General features: G+C 36.6%; 1 protein-coding gene across 2 annotated transcripts in view; it reads left to right on the top strand.

The window, feature by feature from the left end:
* Positions 1 to 21,428, top strand: part of TENM2 (teneurin transmembrane protein 2) — a 506,506-nt gene that overhangs the window by 29,608 nt on the left and 455,470 nt on the right. For both annotated transcript variants that reach the window (XM_054389071.1, XM_054389069.1), the window contains exon 2: positions 7,465 to 7,740. In XM_054389071.1, coding sequence (XP_054245046.1) covers positions 7,465 to 7,740 — 276 coding nt within the window. The remainder of the gene's footprint in view (positions 1 to 7,464; positions 7,741 to 21,428) is intronic.

The raw sequence follows: 21,428 nt of genomic DNA, 5'->3' as shown, positions 1-21,428 counted from the left end.
TCTTCACTGAAAAGGTTATCAGGCATTGGAATAGGCTGCCTAGGGAGGGGGTGGAGTCACCATCCCTGGAGGTATTCAAGAAATGTGTGGACATGACACTTTGTGACATCATGTAATGGTCATGGTGGTATCAGGTCCAACAACGGTTGGACTCAATGATCTTAGAAGTCTTTTCTAATCAAAACAATTCTATGATTCTACATACAAAACTTTGATAGATTGAACCACTCAGGGTGAAATTTGGCATGAATTCTATCTACTTTGTGTTATTTGTTTGGAAACGGATGGGGATTGGTTTAGAGAATGATGCCAGGGAAAACACGTTATTTTGCCTGCAGTGAAAACATCAGGTGACCATTGTGTTGATTAAACTAAAGCATCTCCATCCTTTGAATCTGAGATGCCAAGTTTGGGGTATCTCTCCCTGTTATCTATCTGTCTATGCATCTGTGCTGAAATGTGGTAAAGATACTGCAGCTGGACTGCAGAACCAATGAAAGCCTGCAGTGTGCTGAGGAGCTGCTGGCAACATGCAGGCTCAGGTCTGAGCAGGACTTCCCCATAACTATTCTTCCTATACTGCTGCCCAGCATTGGCATGGAGAGTAGGCAAGAGAATTGAGCCCTGAATTTGCTTTCTGTGGGTAATAAGGAGGAGAAGAGATGCACCTGGTCAGAACACAAAGGGGTAAAGCAGCAGAGGAGAGCAGAACTGCATGCTTTAATTCCTGTTTCCTTCCGGTTTTGGAATGGACAGGTCGGTGGGAATAGTGCATCCCTTTGGAATAAGTGAAACTGTTTTCCCTTTCCCGTTCCCTGGAGCTTGGAAAAGTTGGAAAGGTTACCATAAATGAAAGACTGCCTAAGAAAGTAAATGTTAGCCTGAAGAATTACATTTAACCTGGGGTGTGTTGGGTAGATGATAAATAATAACCATGTTTGCCACTTAACCTTCATCCTCTTGTCCTCCTAAATCTGATTTTGTCCTTCATCAAAATCGTCATTTGAAGAGAAAATGATAAATGCATACTTTGCCCTAAGCCAGCATGTCATTTAAAAGAAGTTAAAGTGATGCTAGAAATACAATTTTTTAGACAATACTTGTTCTGCCAAAATTAGTGTGTGCTCTGTTCTATTCTCTCCTTCCGTAGTTTAAAAGCTATAAAATAGGGATGGTCAAAGCTCAAAGGTGAATATAAATGTTTGAGATGTTCTCAGAGACTACATTCAGCACAGCCATAGAAAATGTGTATGAAGTAATTAACAATACTGTATTCTCTGTTTGGTGTGTAAAAACTGATTGAAGGTTAAAAACCAAAAGAGAGTAGTCCCACAGGCTTTTCACTAAAGGAGGAAATTGTAGTGAAAAAACCAGAATCTGGTCACATAACTGAAGATTATATAATATTGTGAGTTAGCCTGAAATCTCTTTAGATACCTGCTTTTAGAAACCTTATTTTTTTAAGTGGAATCTACTGTATTAGTACTGTCAATAGATTTCGTGTCAAGAAGAGAAACATCTGTATCCTGGTATTAGTCTTGGAGATCTCCAAGTGAGAAGAAGAAGCAAGGCAGAAAGAGGATTACAAAAAAAGACAATTAAAGGATTTTGCTGTCATTGATGAGGAAAGCTAGCAAATATATTTTGCATTCAAAGCATGTGTCATAATGTGTGTATGGATTTCCATTTGCTGAATCTAGTCTGATTCTAGCTGCAGAAGGGACCAAGGCTGCTAGAGCTTCACTTTGAAGAAAACCATTGTGCTTCTGTCTTGTTTTTAAAATTGCTGTCTGCATACTGCTGTGTTAGTGTTTGTAATGAAATCTCATGAGGTGCGTGGATATTCTAAGTCATAGTAAGTATTACTGGAGTGGAGTGTGTATGAATGTACCCACATGTTAGCTGGATGACAGCACATCAGAGGTGAGCATCAAGACCCCTGTGGTGTTCTCACACTTCTAACATTGCTAAAACACATCACATCTGTGCTCTATGAAGGAAGATTTATCATCGTTAAACAGTTAAAGTTCACTTTTGCTTACTTATAAAATATTTAGCTTTCCTGACTAGCAATACCTGGAATTTAATAATTTTAAATGAAAATATGTCACCTGCAAATCTTTTTAGTAGGCAACAGCAGAAATGCGTAGGAGGACCTGCCATTGTTAACTAAAGCTACAGATTTTAAAGCCTAGAAAAAGATATAGCTTGCTCATTGGTGGTCTTTCCTAATTTCTAAATTATCCAGTGTTTTTAGTGTTTCATCAGGGGAAAAATTGTTATTTTGGAGCTTACACAGCTGCTTCTAAAGGGAAAAGATGGCTAGAGAGTTAGGAGTTCATGCAAGAATGTTTGTGAATATTAGAAATGGGAGGAAAAGCTGGCCCAGATGCCTGTCCTAGGTTGGCAGGTCTTATGGCTAGCATGGCTACTGTCTTCTCCTTCTTACCTGGCCTGCCAAACCATGGGATGTTCACTCTGCTTGAAGGAATCACAGTGAAAGGGTGGCTTGTCTTTTCCTTGTGCTTTTCTTCTTGAATTTGTGCTTTCTTCAGAAATGGAATATTACAGTCATTGTAATATTAATGATGTTCAGTGAGAGAATCTTCCAAGCATATTTCATGCTAATATTAAATTTGCCACAGATGCTGCTCATTGTGATTACATAGTTAAAATTCTTGCATATTGCACAGAAAGATACTTCTGATTTAGGTATATTTAAACTACCAGAAAGGTAGCAATATATTGTATAATGATGCATCAAAGGGGAGAGGGAAGGAGACACTGATAAAAGAAAGAGCTTACATTAGTATAATTTTTTTCAAAAGTAGTAAACAAAATAGTAGAAATGCTTCAAAAATAGAGTATGACGGTAATGTATCCCTCATCTTAGGTTTGGAGTCTCAGTTTGGAGTATCTGGTTGTATAGAATTAGAAACAAAATAGTCAAACATTTTGTAGAACAGAATATTTAACCATGGAAAAAGACCGGTGAAATACAGGGAAGGATTAAAAAGATGGTAGTTGTTTATCAGATAAGGAAGATGAATAAAAAGGGTGAATGTTAAAAATGTGTGGGGTAAAACAGTGAGATTATAATAATCTGTTCTCCCTGTCATTATAATAAATTAATGCATAAAAAATTGAGGCATTTGTTAAAAAGCACGACCTCTTCGTATACCACAGATTGGAGCTAAATAGTGGTGATTCTGCCAGCAAAAATGATTACAGGTAGGAACATAAAAAAAACTTGAGAAAGGATGGAATGTCTTAAATGTATTCTTGATATCCTTACTTCTGCAATTGATTATAGTAGCAAAGAATGTAAGTGCTATTTATCCTTTTGATTTTAGACTTAGTCCACTTTTGGCCTGCTGATCCAGTGTTGAAGGCAAATTTATCATATCTGTGCATTGCTGGTCTCAGGTATCTTCCTCTGAGACATCTTGTAGCTATCACAGCTGGATTAGATTAATCAGATGGGCAACTCCTGCGATGTGCAATTACCCAAACGAGACAGCTGCCTAAAGGTTAGGTGAGAATAACCTTTGCTTAGGTGGGAATGCTTTCTACTCTTAGCTGAAATAATGAGTAGACTTGTACACTGGTGAATTAAACACACTTTTATTAAGTATTTATATACTAAGTAACTTCAGTAGCAAATTTATGTAAGAGGAAACGTACTTCAAAATTAATAGAAGTAACATAGCAATGAGAAGGAAGACACCTTTTCTGCTCTACTGAGAGACCATTCATGGTGTCTAGATTATGGACAATGATGATCAAGCATTTAACATTCTATTACACTTTAAACAAGTCTAGTACTGGTCGAGTTTTGTATGAGAGATTGCAAACCCTTTAAGGGAGCAGCTGGTAGTAACTGCTTTTCTTCAATGACAGTGGTCTGATGATTTCTCAGGTGGGGGTCAAGGGACTGCAGATGGAGACTTGTAAATTCTGTTGCATATGATAAAAGCCAAAAAAAAATCCTCTGACTTTTTTTTTTCTTCTGCTTCTCTGGTGTATTCTTCAGGAGAAAGCAGTTTGTTTCTTTTCTACTAAGAAGGATCTGCTGTTACTTATCTCTTTTCACTTAGTATCACCAGCGTTGCTGCAAGATGCTACAAGAATCTGGAAGGAAATGTGCAAGAGTGGATTCTGCCTGCACGTTTCAGTCCTACTTTGCCATTGAGTTTTTAGTAAAATGCAGTAATACTTTGCAGAACCAAACACTGAAAATTAATAAAAGAAACTAATCCAAAATCTGCCAAAGTAGAACATTTTTGTTCAAGAAAGGAAATCTCTGAAATATTTCATGTCTATCACCAGGATGCTTGAGATTGTCTGTTGTAAGGCTCTAATGAGATTTCTGAGAAGGAGCATAGAAATCCTTTCCTAGAGGTTCAGAGGCTGATTCTCTTTGCATCCTTGAGTTGATCTGATCGACCTCGCAATTTTTTTTAAAAATTTTGTCTGTTTTCAAATCTTTTTCTCCATGCTCCATGTGAAGTACCAGTCTCCCAGATAATTTAACTTAAATGGACAAATGATTTCTGTGAATATTCTATTTTCCTTCCATTATCAGTGCCTTTATTGCTTTCCTTGGTCAAATCAAAGAAGAATTTCTCTGAAGATTTCTTTTTTCATCACATGTTGTAGTCAGATTTTGATGTCAATACACAATGTTCATCAGAGTGAAATCATCTGGGCTTGTAACAGCTGTTAAAATCTGCAGAATAACATTAAAATGTTTTACTGTGTATGTAAACCAGCCTAATTAACCTAATATATTCATAATTGCTGTGTATTTGTAGGCATTTGTGCCACCAGCAAACAAAAAAAAACTTGAAAAAACCTCACTTCCATGATGATTTCAGTATTTTTAGTATGTATCGAATGCCAGCGTGCACTCTGCCTGGGTAGCTCAGAACATATCGGGCTAGTAGGCTTCAGTTTGGGATCTTGAAAGATCATCCAGTCCAACAATCCTGCCAGAGGTGGAGCACCTAGGGCAGCTTGCATAGGAACCCATCCAGGTGAGTTTTTAATGTCTCTAGAGAAGGAGACTCCACAACCTCTCTGGGTAACCTGTTCCAGGGCTCTGTCAACCTCACATTGAAATAGATTTTCTTTATGTTCCTGTGGAACCTCCTACGCTCTAGCTTGCACCCATTGCCCCTGGTCCTGTCATTGGACATCACTGAGCAGAGCCTGGCTCCATCCTCCCAACACTTACCCTTCACATCTTTATGAACATGAATATAAGGTCACCCCTCAGTCTCCTCTTCTCCAAGCTATAGAGACCCAGCTCCCTCAGCCTTTCCTTGTAAAGGAGATCTTCCACTCCCTTCATCATGTTTATAGCTCTGTGCTGGACTCTTCCAACCTGTTACATTCTGTGATTTTTTTAATGCATATTTTGGCTTGATTTTGACCCTTTTTTTTTTCCTATTCCCTCTTTTTTTTTTCTTCAATGACTTTAAGGTTAATTTGTTCATATGGCTAAACCAAAATAAATCTATCAAGCTGGTTTTGTTAAATATCTTCTATTGTAATTTCACATGATTTAGATTTACCCTTTTAAAAAAAGTGACTTTGTTTCATCTGTGACTATAGAGCTCTTAATAAATTTAAAAAAAAAAAGGCAAAAAGATCTTTGGACTGAAGTGTACCTGAGGAGCTATTTTTTAGGACTGTTCACTGATTTTGACTAAATCAGAAAATTTCTGATTGTTTTTCAGAATAAATATTAGAAGGCAAGTTAAAATATACTCTTAACTCAGAGGGCTTGGGTTAATTTGGTGTTGATGAAAACTTACTTTTAATGTCAGCCTTCTTAAACGTTGCCGCTAAGTGCTTCATTTCTTTTGAAGCATGAAGTTGAGGATACTTTAGTGCTTGATGTTGTTGGCTATTCCCTTGCTGCCAGCTGCTTTACTGGTTAAACTAGGGGTGAAAGAGAGTATGTCTCTTCCCTCTTGTCCTGCTTGATGTTGCTGTCTAGCCATTGCTGGTTTTTGAGAAGAAATTGATCACCATCTTTTCATTGACGAGCTCTAAGAATAAATGTTAAGTGAGGCCTGGTTTTACTTTCTATAGATACATGCACATATCCCCTATCCAAAAACCACTTAACAGTTGGAGAGGGCTGAAGTGGGTAAGTGAACCAGGTAGATTTTGTACTGTGTGATCTTTCCTGGATGATCTATGAAAAAAGTTGTAATAGCTAAAAAAAAATAATATCTGGATAATGTCTTTATTAATACAAGACAAGGTGCATGAACTTCCACTGTATAGCTTCATTCTGATAAAGGAAGGGGAGAAAAGAGAAATTGGTTCTGGACAAAATAAAACCACCATGTTAGAAGCACAGACCACACATCTAACTTCCATGTGATTTAAGAAATTAATTAAATAATTAGCAGTTACACTGCCAACAGCTTCAGTCTGTCTTTGTTCTTCATTTTTACCCCAATGTAGTGAAGCTAAAATCACGTTGCTTTTCAAAAAACTTTGAAAGCCTTAGAGACCAATGAGTATTTCCCTAGATTTCTTACCTATGTTCATTACTGTAGGAAAGAAATGCCTAAACAGAAATCAGCCAGCAAGTTCATACTTTCTGGAACCCCTGGGGAACTCCATGTGCTTTAAAAATGTAGGAGACTTTGTCCATGGAGTCGTTATTAACTGCTAAAGGTCACATGTTTTGACATTGTTACTGAAAGTATAACCTTTGAACAAGATAATCTCCTGATTTTGGTGTTGATGCACTTTCTTCTTCAATACAGTGAAAAAAAGATAGAAAACAATTATAGTGGTGCTGGAATCTGTCTGGATTTCTATAGTAGATATTGAACTACCAGTCCCACCAAGTGTGAAAGTGCAAAGCTGATGATAAGATTTTCTGCTGCATCACTGAGAAGTTTGCATTCTTTCAAGTGATCCTGACCTTTAAAGTCTGTTTTCCCAAATAATTGTTTAGTTTCTGTAAAACAAGAAACTATAATACAATTTAAATTAGCAATCCTATCTCTGTGAAATACTTGTGTATGAGAAAATCAGCTACATAATCAGAAAATTCTTCAAGTAATGAGTGCTCTGTTTCAAAGCCTGTGCTCTGTTCCTAAAGATTTAAGGTTAGATACATAATAAAGCAGGTGGTGTCATTAAAGCAGGTTGTGTCATTAGCATTTGTCAGGAGTTTTATGTTAATCACATACCAAAGTGATTAATTCATTGTCTTTGCTATCTTTTGTTTTGTATATTTAATATGCTTAAAACTACATTCAATGTGTTTTAGTTAAGTCTTGCTGGATCTGTGCACCAGAGATCTCTGTACATAATTCATTACAAAGGCTTGGTATATAGCAGAGTAAAAAATGTAGAAGGTCTGTTTTCAAACTTAAAATAAATCCTCTAGGTTTTATATGATTTAATTTTATATTTTTTCAATTATCCTTCTAGGAACAAACTTCACGCTTGCAGAACTAGGAATCTGTGAGCCCTCTCCCCATCGAAGTGGCTACTGCTCAGATATAGGAATACTGCATCAAGGCTATTCCTTGAGCACCGGCTCTGATGCTGACTCAGACACAGAGGGAGGAATGTCTCCGGAGCATGCCATCAGGCTGTGGGGAAGAGGGATCAAGTCCAGACGAAGTTCCGGTCTGTCAAGTCGTGAAAACTCAGCTCTCACCCTTACCGACTCTGACAACGAAAATAAGTCAGATGAGGAAAATGGTAGGCCTTTTTCTTCAGTTTGTTCTTAATGCACATGTCTGAGAATGTGATCACATTTAAAGATAAATGGGTATTCTTTGCAGGGTGAATTTTTCACTTGTGTTTCTCAGTTTGATTAAAGCTGCTTTTGAATGTTGGTTTGATTTTAGCATCGATATTGGGAAACTATCACATGTGTACCATAGAATCTGATACATATTGGGGTTTATTTTACAATTTACTTTCCACGCCATAATCTTTCACAGAACTTTGTGCTCAGAGTACATTAAATTAAACTTAATGAGGAGAGCCAGAAAGGAATTTTGTAACAGAACTTTTCTCATCTGTGATTTTTATACACAGCTTGACATAATATTAATAATCTACAATATGCTTGTGGCTGTGACAATGGTGCTAATTTGTAACAATCAGATTTAATTCTCTGTGCTTTTTCCTGTTTTTGAAGTAGTTAAAAAATGCAATTAAGTTGCTGTTTGGTTATTGGTACGTATTGCGGGGCTTTTAGAAAACAAACCTATGCATCAGACTGAAGCAGAGCACTTCTCGTTAGTGCAGTGTGTTATATTCATGGAAGCGAGACCTTAGAGTGTACAACAATCGTTTGTGACAGACAGCGAGATGTTGGCTGATTCCCTGAGTAAACTGCACAAAGCCAGATGTCCTTGCAAATGTGGGTAACCCCGGCTCCTGCTTTTCACATCTATCAGTACAAACTTTTACTTGGGAATTTTCAATACTCACATATTTTAAATTAAACTAAAGCAGGAAAGTAGTAAAAATCAGTTTGCAGGAGTTTGTCCTTCATCCTTTGTCTTAGTTCAAATATGAACTAAGGGTTTTGGTACTTGCCATTCCAACAAGGTAAAGAGGAATCTCCCTAACGTTACACTCAGAGCAACTATTCAGACAGCTGATACCAGCTAATGAATCCAGTTCTCTGCTAGGCATAGTACTTGTAATGAAATTTAATTTGGTACATGTTAGGTGCCTCTCAGAAAACGTTATTTTACAGCTGTTTAGGCTCCTCCTTACGCTTACTGACAGCCGTGTTTAACAAAACCCACGTGCCAGGCAGTAGAAACACAAGCAACTGCTTGTCAAAGCAAAGAAGGCAAAACTGAATTACAATTTTTATACTGGTAGAAAAAAAGTTCAGAAAAGTGCAGCTGATTTTGTTTGCAACAGCAGTCTTTTTTTTGTTGATTTAAATTGAATCTTCAAGTAATATCTCCTCTCTGTAGGCACAGCAGGATACATTTCCAAAGAGGAAATGTATATTTGCTAATAATGGTGTATACAAGGAAGCCAGTATTTTAAAAAGAATCAGTGATTGATTAATTGATTCTTCCTTTTTTTTTTTTCCCCCTAATACTGTTCACAGAAGATATGACAAATTCTATTGACTTCAGTTCTGATGAGGCTACTGTACATAATTTCAAATAGAAGCCTGACTAAGGAATTTCTGGCATTATGAAACAATGGGGATTCATTTGTATAGCATGAATTCACTTCTCTGAAGGTGATTGCTCTGTTTCATTGGAAGGACTGTGCCACACCTTTTGTCTGAGAAAATTAATCTCAGCACCTACTTTCATGCATACTGTTGCAGACATTGATAAAAGCATGAGTTTGTTTGCTTGCGTTTGCTTGAATTTTCCTCCCTTATAATACCTGAATTAAGTAATTGGAAATACAGTGCAGTGAATCCATTTTGAATAGGTAATTTTTCTAACAGTGATGTTAATGAGGGAAAGGAGGATAGGATCAAAGAGCATGCAAGATATAAACCGGTGTGTGGAATTCATTTTAACTTTGAAAGGTTTTTGTAATTAGAGTTGCTGTGTGTTTGGTTGTTTAAAAAAAAAAATCAGGCAAGTATGAAGCAACTGTTACATACACAGAGGTGTTAGCTTCAGGAAACTTTTTAGTCTTACATTCTCACATGTCCTGGTTAGCTGAAAAATCAATGCTGCCTCACATCACTGATTTTATGAAGTTTTGGGATGCATTATCATATAGATTGACAGTTGCCCCACTGGTTCAGCACCACAGTGTGGACACTTACAAAACCATCATTAATTTCTCACGCTTGTGCCCAGCAGTGGTTTCCTACATAATAAACACTGTTCTTCAGAAGCAGATCAATAGCCTGCTAGGTATTCATCTTGAAGAGGAAGTAACAAGGATCTATACTTCAAGAGAAATTCACTCTCTGATATGGTTTCAGATTTGCAGGATACCAGCATAATACTAGATATTTCTTGGTATGTGATTTTAATCCGTTTATGCCTAGCAGTGTTAGAAAGAGCTCATGAGGCATAGACTACAGAATTTGTTTAAAATAAAAGTGAAGCTTTTTCCCCTGTTATGATTCAAATGTTGTGTTACAAAAGAGTAGTTCAAATCCAAAAGGCTTTTTTTTGTTGTTGTTTTGGTATTTTTTAATATTGAAATACTAGCACAATTTAATCATCACACTTAATAAAAGCCCAACAACAAACTGAACTGCTCTCTTTTCTTATAGCATTACATCTATTTTGTTAATTTTAGTATATCTCCAAGTAGCATGGAAAAGATTTAATTTCTAAAAACTGCACTAACAATATGATTTTGTTCACATAAAAATCCATTCACAAAGCCTATAACATTTTCTTCACTTCTAGATTTAGTGTATCTTAATTTTACCATGAATTAGAATTCTATGAGCCTCGAAATATTAGTAAGTTTTCAATGCTTGTAGGTGAAGTAATGCAACGTCAATTAAATGCAGTGTTTTACTCGGTAAACTAAAATTCTTCCTAAATAAATGCCTTTTAGATAATTTTGACAGACTTTGAAAAACAACACTTTGATTTTCACATGATTGATAAGGCTCTAAGTCCTTGTAACTCTCAGTTTTTGCTACTGTCTGCATCTGAGTGTCTCATCTTTAGACATGGCTGTGCCTGTAACCACCTCGTTATTCATCATAATGTATTGAGTTGTAAGATTTAAGTAAATGACTTTTGTTGTGATACAAATATGAAATTCATTGCACCTCTGAATTCATGTTCCAGCTTTGTAGATAGAATTCTTTGGAGGGACCCACAGGTGCAGAGTATAGGGCATATACCAGAGTTTCGGAATGCTTATTTTTCCTTTCCTTTTATTGAATCCTGTAACAATTTATTCCCAAACATTATGGAAGGCTTTTTGAAGGTAGTGTTTGTCGTGAGTTGTCATGTGTTCTTTCCTAAGCCTACAATATTCCCATTTCCAGAGTAAAGCTTAGGAGCTGATTGTGTTTAGGTAGTGACCTTGAAGCACTTTTTAATTTTTTTTTTAAAGGAGACTGGTTGGGGTTTATTATGGGTTTTGTTGTGTGGCTTGTGGGTGGGTTTTTTTGTTTGTTTGTTTGTTTGTTTTTGGTTTTTTTCCTTTTTTTGTGGTGGTGGTTTGTTTGGTTGTTTTTTTTTTTTTTTGCTTTTTTTTGTTTGGTTTGTTTTTTATGAAAAAAACATAAAACGTGTTTTAAAGCAAAGTAATTTTCACTTTTAGAATCCGTGAAAACAGAACAGTCATAATTAAGGAGGATTGATGTAGTGAATGCAATTCCAATGGCTCTTCAATCTTCTCTTTTCCTGTCTTCACTTGTTATTGAATGACCAGTTAGGAACTGTTAGGGAGGTGATTAAATTCAACCAGCATTAGGCAGATGAAAGTGAAAAGCTGAACAAACCAGCAATAAAGAGAAAGCATAATGCTAGGTAGAAGAAAAGAGAAGGCAAAAGTAGCATGTAAACTCAAAGCAAATCTCAGTAATATTTCAGTGTGCTGAAATTATAGAGTCACATAAATCATAAAACTGTGTCTACAATTCTATGATTTCATTACAGTTCATTAGAACTACTAGACCCAGAGAGAATCCACAAGGAGATCTTTAAGTTTCATGTGAATCTAGATGGTGTTAATTCTCCTAAGAGAGAAAACATCTGGAATAGTGATGGTGACTTCTTTTTTCTGTAGAAGTTTTTTACATTGACACTTCTTATATTAGTACCATTATTGTATATAATGGATAATATCACTGGTAGAATGGGACATAGCATAAAATGTTTATAATGAAATTTCTATTCTGATAGTATAATATCAAACACTTGAGATGTTTCTGTTTTACAATTGTGCATCAGAAAAGAAAAAACAGTATGTGTCAGGAGGGAGGAGAACTTCTGAGGCTGAAACCAAATCATTAAGGTGATGTCAGATCAAAAAGATGACCAAGGAATGCTTTTATCTTACTAGTAGTGATGCTGGATTGAACATCAAGACAAGTGGAGAAAAAATAAAGCAATCTCAAACTTCAACAAAACAAGGGAAATAGTTCAAGGTTTTACTGTAGTAATTCATGTGTGTCTTGTGTGTCTTTTCCTCACTTCATCTCCTTATCTTCCTGGAGGAGTTCTTTCCTACTTCACTGGAGCCAGCCTATCTGCAGCATCAGGTTTGAGGATTCAGGCCACTTGGAAAGGTGTTGTACGATGCTTTATAGATTCAATATCCATCAATATTTGCTATGTTTACATATTGGTCACAAGAAATTATATTATTTTTCCTGCTTTACTTTGGTGGTGATTCTTATTGTAGCAATTAAAAGTTTGAATACCAGACAATACCATATATGCATATCACTTATTATGAAAATTAGATTGCCTTGTATAAAGTAAAATAAAATCAGGAAAATTGTAAGAGAAAATATCTTAAAAATGTATCTGTGTTGTAATGTGATTACATGCCTTGAAAACAATAAGGAAATTATATTTTGTTTTTTCTCTCTGACGAAGTTTTCATTGTTGATTTCATATAGTAATTTCTCAAATGCATAGATAATTTTGTGAGCAATATAATCTGGCCTTTTCCTGGGATGTCGTTGAGTAACAGACTTACATTTGCAGTAGAAAAGGTATTGCTGCATCAGAGGCGTTTACAAAGAAGCACCAGACAGGTGACAGCTGAGGACTTTATGTTCTTATTTTCACTGTTGTAGCTGTGACATGTTGTTCTCAATATTTTATTACTTCAATTTTTATTTGTCTTTCTATCTCACACTTCATAATTGCAGAAAAGGTTATGGTGAAGCCATGATGCTGTTCATGACAAGAATTTGGTTTTGTTATATGCATGCTAATGTCTCTGAGTGGTAAGACAATTTAAAGTAGGTTCTAACGTTTCTGGTGAAAGAGTTCTGTTCAGGTTATAAGACTGTGTGGTTAGGCTTTCTTCTTAAATATTCTCACTAAGAAATGTCCACTTTTGCCTGTGGAAAATACTTCCCTTGTTAAAATGGGGGTTTTAAACAGTTGGTGATCCAGGTAGAGCAGATCTATATAATGTTTAACTGGAGGGAAAGAAAGATAGTATGGCCTTACCATTTTGATACATCATCTGTGTTAGGAACAAGAAGGTGGGAGGCTGCAGACTACTGTACAATGCATAGTGGAGTGCTGTTGGTGCTGTCTGGGAACACTGTGCCCAGTTCCCTCCAGATCCAACCAGGTAGCTCAGAAACAGCAGGAGGGACAGACATGAAGAAAGGAAGAGCTGCCACAGTTGTACACTCTGCTCATAGCTGAGAAAGCATCCAGATGGTCCCAGGGAAATGAAGGGATTGAAATGAAATGTCATATACTCAGAAAATGGAATTGCATACGTCATACATCAACTAGACTTCTTAAGAAGGAGTGCTAGGGAGGTTAGCTTGTGCACGGGCATACTTCATCTCTTCTTTAGGACGGCTTGTAAAGCACTTTGTAAATGACAAATTTAGAAAGTCATTAAGCACTCTATCAAAGCTCGGTTGCTTAAGTGGATCCAATTTTGATGTGCTTTCAAAACCTGAGGGCACTTCTGATAGGAAATGGTTTCCTAATGAGGGAATTGACTAGCAGGAATGACTTTTGAAGACTTAACTAGACATCAACTACAATTTTGTCCCGGTAAATGGCTTAGGCATTCAGTGCAGAGGGAGGCTAGAGGATGGTGTTAAGCACAAAAAATGGGTGTGTAGTACTAGTACACTTTAAAGCCTTGTGGAAGACAAGTTTCTGAAATGACAGTATATAAAATCTGAAACATTTATTACAAAGTTAGTACAACCCAGTAACGTTGTAGATCAGCAGGCTGGTGTAGTGAAATTAGTACTAATATACAGGTACGTTGAAGGAGCTAAATAAATGCTCTCTGGAACACAGTTTTTGATGATATTCTGGAGAGTGAAGATGCAGATGTGGCAAAAGTGACAGCTCTTTTTAGGTTACTGAGCCTTGACAGCTGTGGTTTTGGTTCATATAGCATCCAAGGAGCTGGCTGAAGCTATACCCCATTTTGCAGTCTCTCATTCAAAGTGACTTTCTTGGGTAACTGCATGGACCAAGGCAACCAAAAACTGTGACCTGGGAAATAGAATCCAGTCTTTAGCCAGGAAACTGAGGAAAACAGAAATATAGACTGGTAAATAAAGGCTACTTGGAAAATGCTGCAGCAGCTGGGTTCATAAACTGCTGAGGCTTGCTGTGATCTTCCTTTTTCCTGAATTTATTGGGAAGGAGCTTTTGCATGCAGCTGTGTCTGCATCATTGTGTGAAGGTCATAACATGGAGAGCTTTGAAAAAAAAAAAAAAAGATCTCAAAATGGCCATGAGATTTTTCAATTAATATTTTAATTATGAGCCTTTTCATCTACTACAAGGAAATGATGATACTATGCTTAACAAGAACTCCATTATGGTACATCATTCAGTTTGTCAATTATTAGTTTTAGTAAAGCAAACTTAGATGATATAGGTCACTTAGGTAAGCAAACAGCAGCACCTTTGTTCAAACTATAGCTGAGTTAGAATAATATCTTTTCATACTTTTCTATGGCAGAGATGTGTACCTGATAAAGTTAATCCTGCTTGGTAATGAATGTATTGTGAATGGCTGATGAGCGATAAAACCTTTGCAGATAGGTTTGCCTGTATATGGTGTTTAACAAAATGTATTATGGTGAAATAAAAAAACCAAACCAGTGTATTTCACATTCCCCTTGTAAACTGGAGCACACATCACAGGAAGCCACGCACTGCATTTGTTTTCTGTCTTCCGTTTCAAAAGAGTGGGAAATTTTATTAAAAGCCTTCTCTAAATTTGTCAAGGCACACTTGTGCATGTAGCATATCCCACTATTAAGAATCTTACTAATTACAAAACTTTGCAAAGCCAATGGCATCCTGGCCTGTATCAAAACCAGTGTGTCCAGCAGAAGTGTGGAAGTGATTGTAACCCTGTACTGGACTCTGGTGAGGCCACAGTTCAGTACCAGATTCAGTTCTGGGTGCCACAGTATAGAAAAGACATTGAGGTGCTGGAGTGTGTCCAGAGAAGGGCTACAAGGCTGGTGAGGGTTTTGGAGGGTGTCTTAGAAGGAGCAACTGAGGGAGAAGAGAAGGCTGAGGGGAGATCTTACTGCTCTCTACAGCTACCTGAAAGGAGGTTGGAGTGAGACTGGTGTTGGTCTCTTCTCCCAAGTAACCAAAAATAGGACAAAATAATTGGTTTAAGATGTGCCAGGGGACATTTAGGTTGGACGTTAGGAAAAAAATCTTTGCTGAGAGAGTGGTGAGGCATTGGAACAGGCTGCCCAGGGAGGTAGTGGAGTCTGGCAGTGTTCAAGAAGCTGTAGATGTGGCACTTCAGGACATGGTTTAGTGGTCATGAGAGTTGATTTATGGTTGGACTGGATGATCTTAAAGGTCTTTTTCAGTCTTAGTGATTCTCTGATTCCATAATTAGGTGAAGGTACATACAGTTTTTTCTAGTTAACCCTTCATTTATGAAGCATGGCCTGAGTCTGACCAATGACCTCTGTTTGGTAGTACAGTGAATGTCTAGTTGCCTTACACACATAGAACTGCACATGTGTGGTTGTTTCAGTATTAGTACTGCTTCTAAGTGTTTTCTTTTAGACACTTTTTCAACTAATCTAGCAGCTCATCCAAGACTAGGTACTTGAATTGAGTGTTAGCATGATGTTGAAAAGTAACATTTTATTCAGGTAGAAGAGACGTCATTTTTCAGTTAGAAAATGGATAGGAAACTTACACCTTCAACTGCCAGTATTTTAATAGATATATGTATTAGAGTGAACAGAACTTGCTGAAAACTAAACAATCCCATTATTACTGAATTTCATGACAGACTATTATGACTTTACTCATTCACTAAAAAACCTTTTTTTAACTTAGTTCTTAAGTAGTATATGATAAACATCTACCCTAAGTTCCTTTCCTTAGATCACAGAAGATAGCTAGTTCATGAGCCCAAGTTTTACTTTTTAACTCATAGAGATTTTCTTGTGAATTGTTGGAAATCAGATACTTTCTTTCCTTTTAATTTCAGTATATTTCACATGGATTAAAGAGATCTTTATGCTTAATTTAAGCTTTTGCACATTCTGTCACAGTCTTCTTCCTTGATATTGATAAGGGAAATGCTTTTATATATTTTTTTCAGTCTTTCTTTTGAAATTGCTGACCATCTGACATTCTTGCTTTGAGAAGCTAAGGGGATGACTGACAAGGCTTCAGAAAGGCTGAAGTTCTACCTCTCAGATCAAATGAAAGATTTCTTGTGAGAACCTGTTTGTCCCCTTCCAAAACACTCACCTGTTCAGTCTTAGGCTCATGCACCACTCATCAATATTCTTCAACATCTCAAAAGCTGTTGGTAGTATTACAGAGACCATGCTGAATCCTCAACCATATGTGAAGATGAAATACTATGATAAAAAAGAGGACCATTTATTTTCAAATGGTTAAGGAACATCAGATTAAGCTAGAACCCATACAAAGAAGATATGATAATACTGGAGAGAGAGAGAGAGAGAGTATTTTGAAGAAATTCATAGCTATTGAGGACTAAGTTATCATTGTTCTTAAAAATAACCCCCTACATTTTGCAACTTACTGTAGGAATTCCTTCCGTATAATAGGCTTACAAGAAGCAGTAGCTTTAAATGTTTTTATTCAGGCTGAATATATCTCCTTATAGCGTGTTACTGTTTGTCAGCAGAGGGTGCCATTGCTGTGATCTTCCACATTCTTGTGCTAAAGCCCACTGAATTTTGGAAGAGGTGCTACTTCCAAATGGTACCTTTTCCTTTAGTCCTGTGAAGCCCTGGCAAGAAGAAGAGGCCTTCTGGAGAATAATTTGCACAGCTGGCAGCAGAGCTGCGTGTAGATTCAATTCTTCAGGTGCAGCTGCTTTCAGGAAATTGAGCAGTAGTCGGAGCAACCAAATACTAAAAAAATAAAACCCTTGTTATCCACTTGGGTTTGTTATGTAAGTACATTCAACTAACCCTACATACACTGTAGATGCTACAAACTCTACATCACTCATTTCTTACAGAGAAAATCACCTCAAGTTTCTAGATGCTTAGTACTGTGCAGCAGAACAATGCTGGTGTCAGAAGAGGAAGCAGGTGTATTTGTGAATCAACTGGCAGGAAGAGGTACAGTTACTACAAAAAAAAGCTGTCAGTAGGGTCTGTGCTTGCTCTCCAAGGCATCCAGTTCAAGATCCCTTTCCTAATATTAAAAATGTGTAAGAGCCTTAGGCTTGTAGGTCTTGTCTGTCCACATAGGTTTGTGGTTGCACAGTAATTACCCATCTGTGGTCAGATGATGGGCTCTAAGAGAGAAAATTACACAAGCTGGACTCTTAAGAAACTTAGTTTATTCATTCAATGTTTCACAGGTACAATTTATTCAGAGCACATTGGACTGTATTTAGATGCAATATGAACTCCTACTTATATGTTCCATCCTATGATATTTTCTCTGTGCTCCCAAGTACACAATGCAGTTATCCACTTAAATGAAATAAAAGTATCAAACTTCTTTTCGCAGAGACTAAGGTGGAAGAGGCAGTTGTGGTAGGTGTTTTACTTTTGAGAACCATACTGGTGGTGGTGAGGACCTTCCAATAACACCTCTCTGGGACAGATTTTACAGCTGGGCAGCAATTCAGCGGAAAGGATGGCTTTTGTGATTGCTGAAGTTGTTATAACTGTCTCAGAAGCTGCTGAATGTTGAAGTCATTCTGAGGGTTTCCAGTAGTGTGTGGGTGATCTGGAGAGGAAGACCATTCAGCTGATGAAATTGTATTTGTCGGGAAGTTCAGGATACCTATGGAAACTGACACTTCCTTGCCATGTTTGCACTATTGAAACTGAGATACCATCTTGTAAGAAAGCATAATATCACTGAATTATAACAACATGCCTGTAGGCAAGGCATAATATGTGAGCATTATTTGTTTGATTACAGCCATGACTGTCCTTCAGAAATATTGAAAGGTAGCAGTTGGGTTTTTTCACACAAATGGTTAAGGGACTTTTCTTGACATCAAATTAGTGTTCAAGAGTAGAAATATAGCTTCTCTTTCTTCAGATTATGAGCTGTAAAAATGAGTAATCATGATTCCTGGGAGGGGGGAAACATTTTGGTTGGTTTGTTTGTTTTGGTGTGTTTTTGTTTGTTTGTTTTGTTTATGTTTGTGGTTTTGTTTGGTTTGGATTGTTGGTTTGTTTTGTTTTTAAATCCTGGAGTGGTACTAAATAAGAAATGAGTTTATCAGTTTTCCATAAAACATTTCTGTGTAATAAACTTGAAATAAGATAAATTTCAGTGAAGTTTCTCCTCGCTTCAGTTTTCTTTCAAAAGAAAGGAAATTATTTTTAGAAAGTTATATGCTTTTTTTGTGCCTCCCACATAATGCTGTGGCTTTAGGCTATATTACAGTGTGCAAAACGAGAATGGATATAATTGCTTAACAGAGTGGAGTTTGTGTTTTGTAGCTTTTTGTTTTGTTTTCCCTTCTCAAACTTATTTTTGCTAAGTAAAACACATCATCCTTAACACTTGTACTGAACAGATTCGTACAATGCTTTAAAAAAAAGGTGTGGGGTAGGAAGAATCAGGTAAAGGCTAAGACTGTCACCTGCAGTATGGAAAGATGAGTGTGTGAGGACAAGTATGGAACATGAGGTGTGAAGGTGCAGAGAACTTATCAAATGCCTAGTTTTAGGAAAGGCAATGATACAACACACCTCTCCAAGGAAGTAGTAATCTACCATCCAAAAGGTTTTTACTATGGGTGGATGCTGTTTTTCAAAACATGCTGAAGTGAAGCAGAGAAAATGGGTTTCATCAGCATGGAAATACTGATGTTCACTTCAATGACCTCTTTCACTACTTTTCTCTTTCATTACAGCAAACCTTCTAAGATGTTGGCCTTGAAGTGTTAATATGGCAGTGACTGCCACAAGCCTGCAAGGAATTGAATACTCATATTTGTGTTATAAGTTTGTGAATGAGATACAAATATTTGGAGTTTTATTATCTTTCTCATTTTAGTAATAAATACTGGAAATAATCAATCATATCTGCCCAGACCTGTCAATATATCCCTGAGTAGCTGCTCAGACTCCTTGAGTCTTGATCATATAGATTAATTTGTCATCTCTAATTTCCTGGATAATTACTACATACTTCAAGACCACTTCTATTGTGATACTTAGCCACATTTTATTCTTGAAGATACTTTCTTGTATGATTTACAATTTTGCTTCCCAAAGAGTATCTGAAGATGGGTCCCCATATTCAGTTTAATCCTTAAATTTTGAGTTTGAATCACACTCCAGGTCTATTCTCTGTCTCAGTCAAGACTCATTGTCCTCTTCTGTGGACTTTATTTGTGGACTTGATTGTGGACTTGGACTTGTGGTCTTTACCCACAAGTGAGGACATTCTATACATAATGGAGCACTGTATAGCATTTCTGTTAATTTAACTTTCTCTTATGTTTTCATATTTTTGGTGGTTTGGATTAATTAATTACATTTTGCTGCCATAGTTATCAGGACAGATGAAGACAGCCTGGTGTGATTACAGTTATATTTTGTGTGGCACCTTTTTTTGGTTTGTTTTTCTGAGAAAAAGATAAATCAGAGACCTATGATAAATGTTGGAAGCCTGACCTATAACCACAGCAGGCAGACATAAATAATCAGTGTTTTGTATCTCATCCTTAGTCCAGCTGTTTTGCTAGAGATCCCGAGAAAACATTCCAGGATGCTGCAGCACTTTTAACGTCAAGGTTGCAGTTGTGGAGGGTGGGTTTGAATGTAATTCTGAGGATTTCACAGCATCATTAAGAGAAATAATTGTAGATAGTGAAGTGTAAGGGGATAGACCAAGTATCTGTACACATTCTGGGGCTATGATTAGTCCCCTACTAATTTATATTCATCTTTTTTTGTTTAGTTATTTCATTTTTCTTACTTTTTTTTTGTTCGTTTGGTTGGTTGGGGTTTGTTTTCGTTTGGTTTTTTTTTTTTTAAACCGTATTTTTCTTCCGTCACTTTCAGTCTTGGTAAAAATGTTAGGGCATTTGTTAGTCTTTGCCTGCAAGACCATTTATTCCCACTTTATGCATTTTCTTTTTAATATAACATAGTGCCTTGAGCTTAAGACTTTAATGTGGTCCCAGATAATCTCCTAGGCTTGTTTGACACATGATGGCTTAAAAGCACTCTTTATAAAGCAGAATATTACAGAGGAAATGTGCAAAGTGAGGCTTTGTGCGGTTTTTCCCCTACATATGACGAATTCTCTGCATGGCTTTAAAAAAAATTTAGGAACAGATCATCTTACAGAAATAATGATCATTTCAGAAAAACAGTCTGAAGAAATCAATATTTTTCTTTACTTTTGTCCCTCCTTATTTGAGTCTACTTCACGAAATAACTGCGTATTAGAAATGCTTCAATGCACTTCTGCGGTGATAAATATTGACACTCTTTCAAATATTGGTTTTATGTATTTCCTTTTTGTTAGTCTTCATGTGCCATATGTATTGCAGTAGTACTGTCATTTTTCTAAACATGAAAGAAATGAGATTTTTAAACAAACAAAAACTTTTCAAACAATTTTCAGTGTGAATTGAAACTCTTAAATTCTTACCTGAGCTCTGCTGTTATATCTCTGAGGAGTAGAACATACGTGGCAACTTCTCCAGAAAGATCCTCTCCAAAGAACATATTAAAGATGAAATATAAGGATTTTTAGATCAAAAGGATAATGATTTTTTTAAACCTTTACTATGTGATAAATTAATCAGAAGGTATTATAAAGATGCACAAACTTGTACAAGGAGAGAGAAGAGATTGTAGACAGTGACTTTGAAATTAGTTTAGACATAGACCTAAAGAGATACTTTCAGAAGTTTGTTATAAACCACCAGACAAGTACTGCAGTGTAGGCTCTTGTTAGAAACCTGAACTGTGTCAGGGTGAGCGTGAGGAGAAAATTCATTGATATCAGCTCAAACACTGTATTTTATCAGGCACTTTATTGCATGTACAGAGATGCCAGAGCGCTCTGACATGGAATAATCAGGAGTAATGCGATGGCTGTTCAAGCCCACCATTAGCTTTTGGTGTCACTCAAGCCTTCCAGTGCAGTATAAGCTTTATATCAAGCAGCAGGAATAAAATCATACCTTCTTGTTAAATCTTTAAGGAGAAAGGAAAAGAACTAAAGAAAGGAAAAAAGAAAAAAAAGTTATTTCTAAACATGAAAGTAATTAGCTAACATATATTAGTGTGG

The sequence above is a fragment of the Indicator indicator genome, chromosome 18 (assembly GCF_027791375.1).
Source record: "Indicator indicator isolate 239-I01 chromosome 18, UM_Iind_1.1, whole genome shotgun sequence".
Taxonomy (NCBI): Eukaryota; Metazoa; Chordata; class Aves; order Piciformes; family Indicatoridae; genus Indicator; species Indicator indicator.
This window is presented reverse-complemented; position numbering and strand designations above follow the sequence as displayed.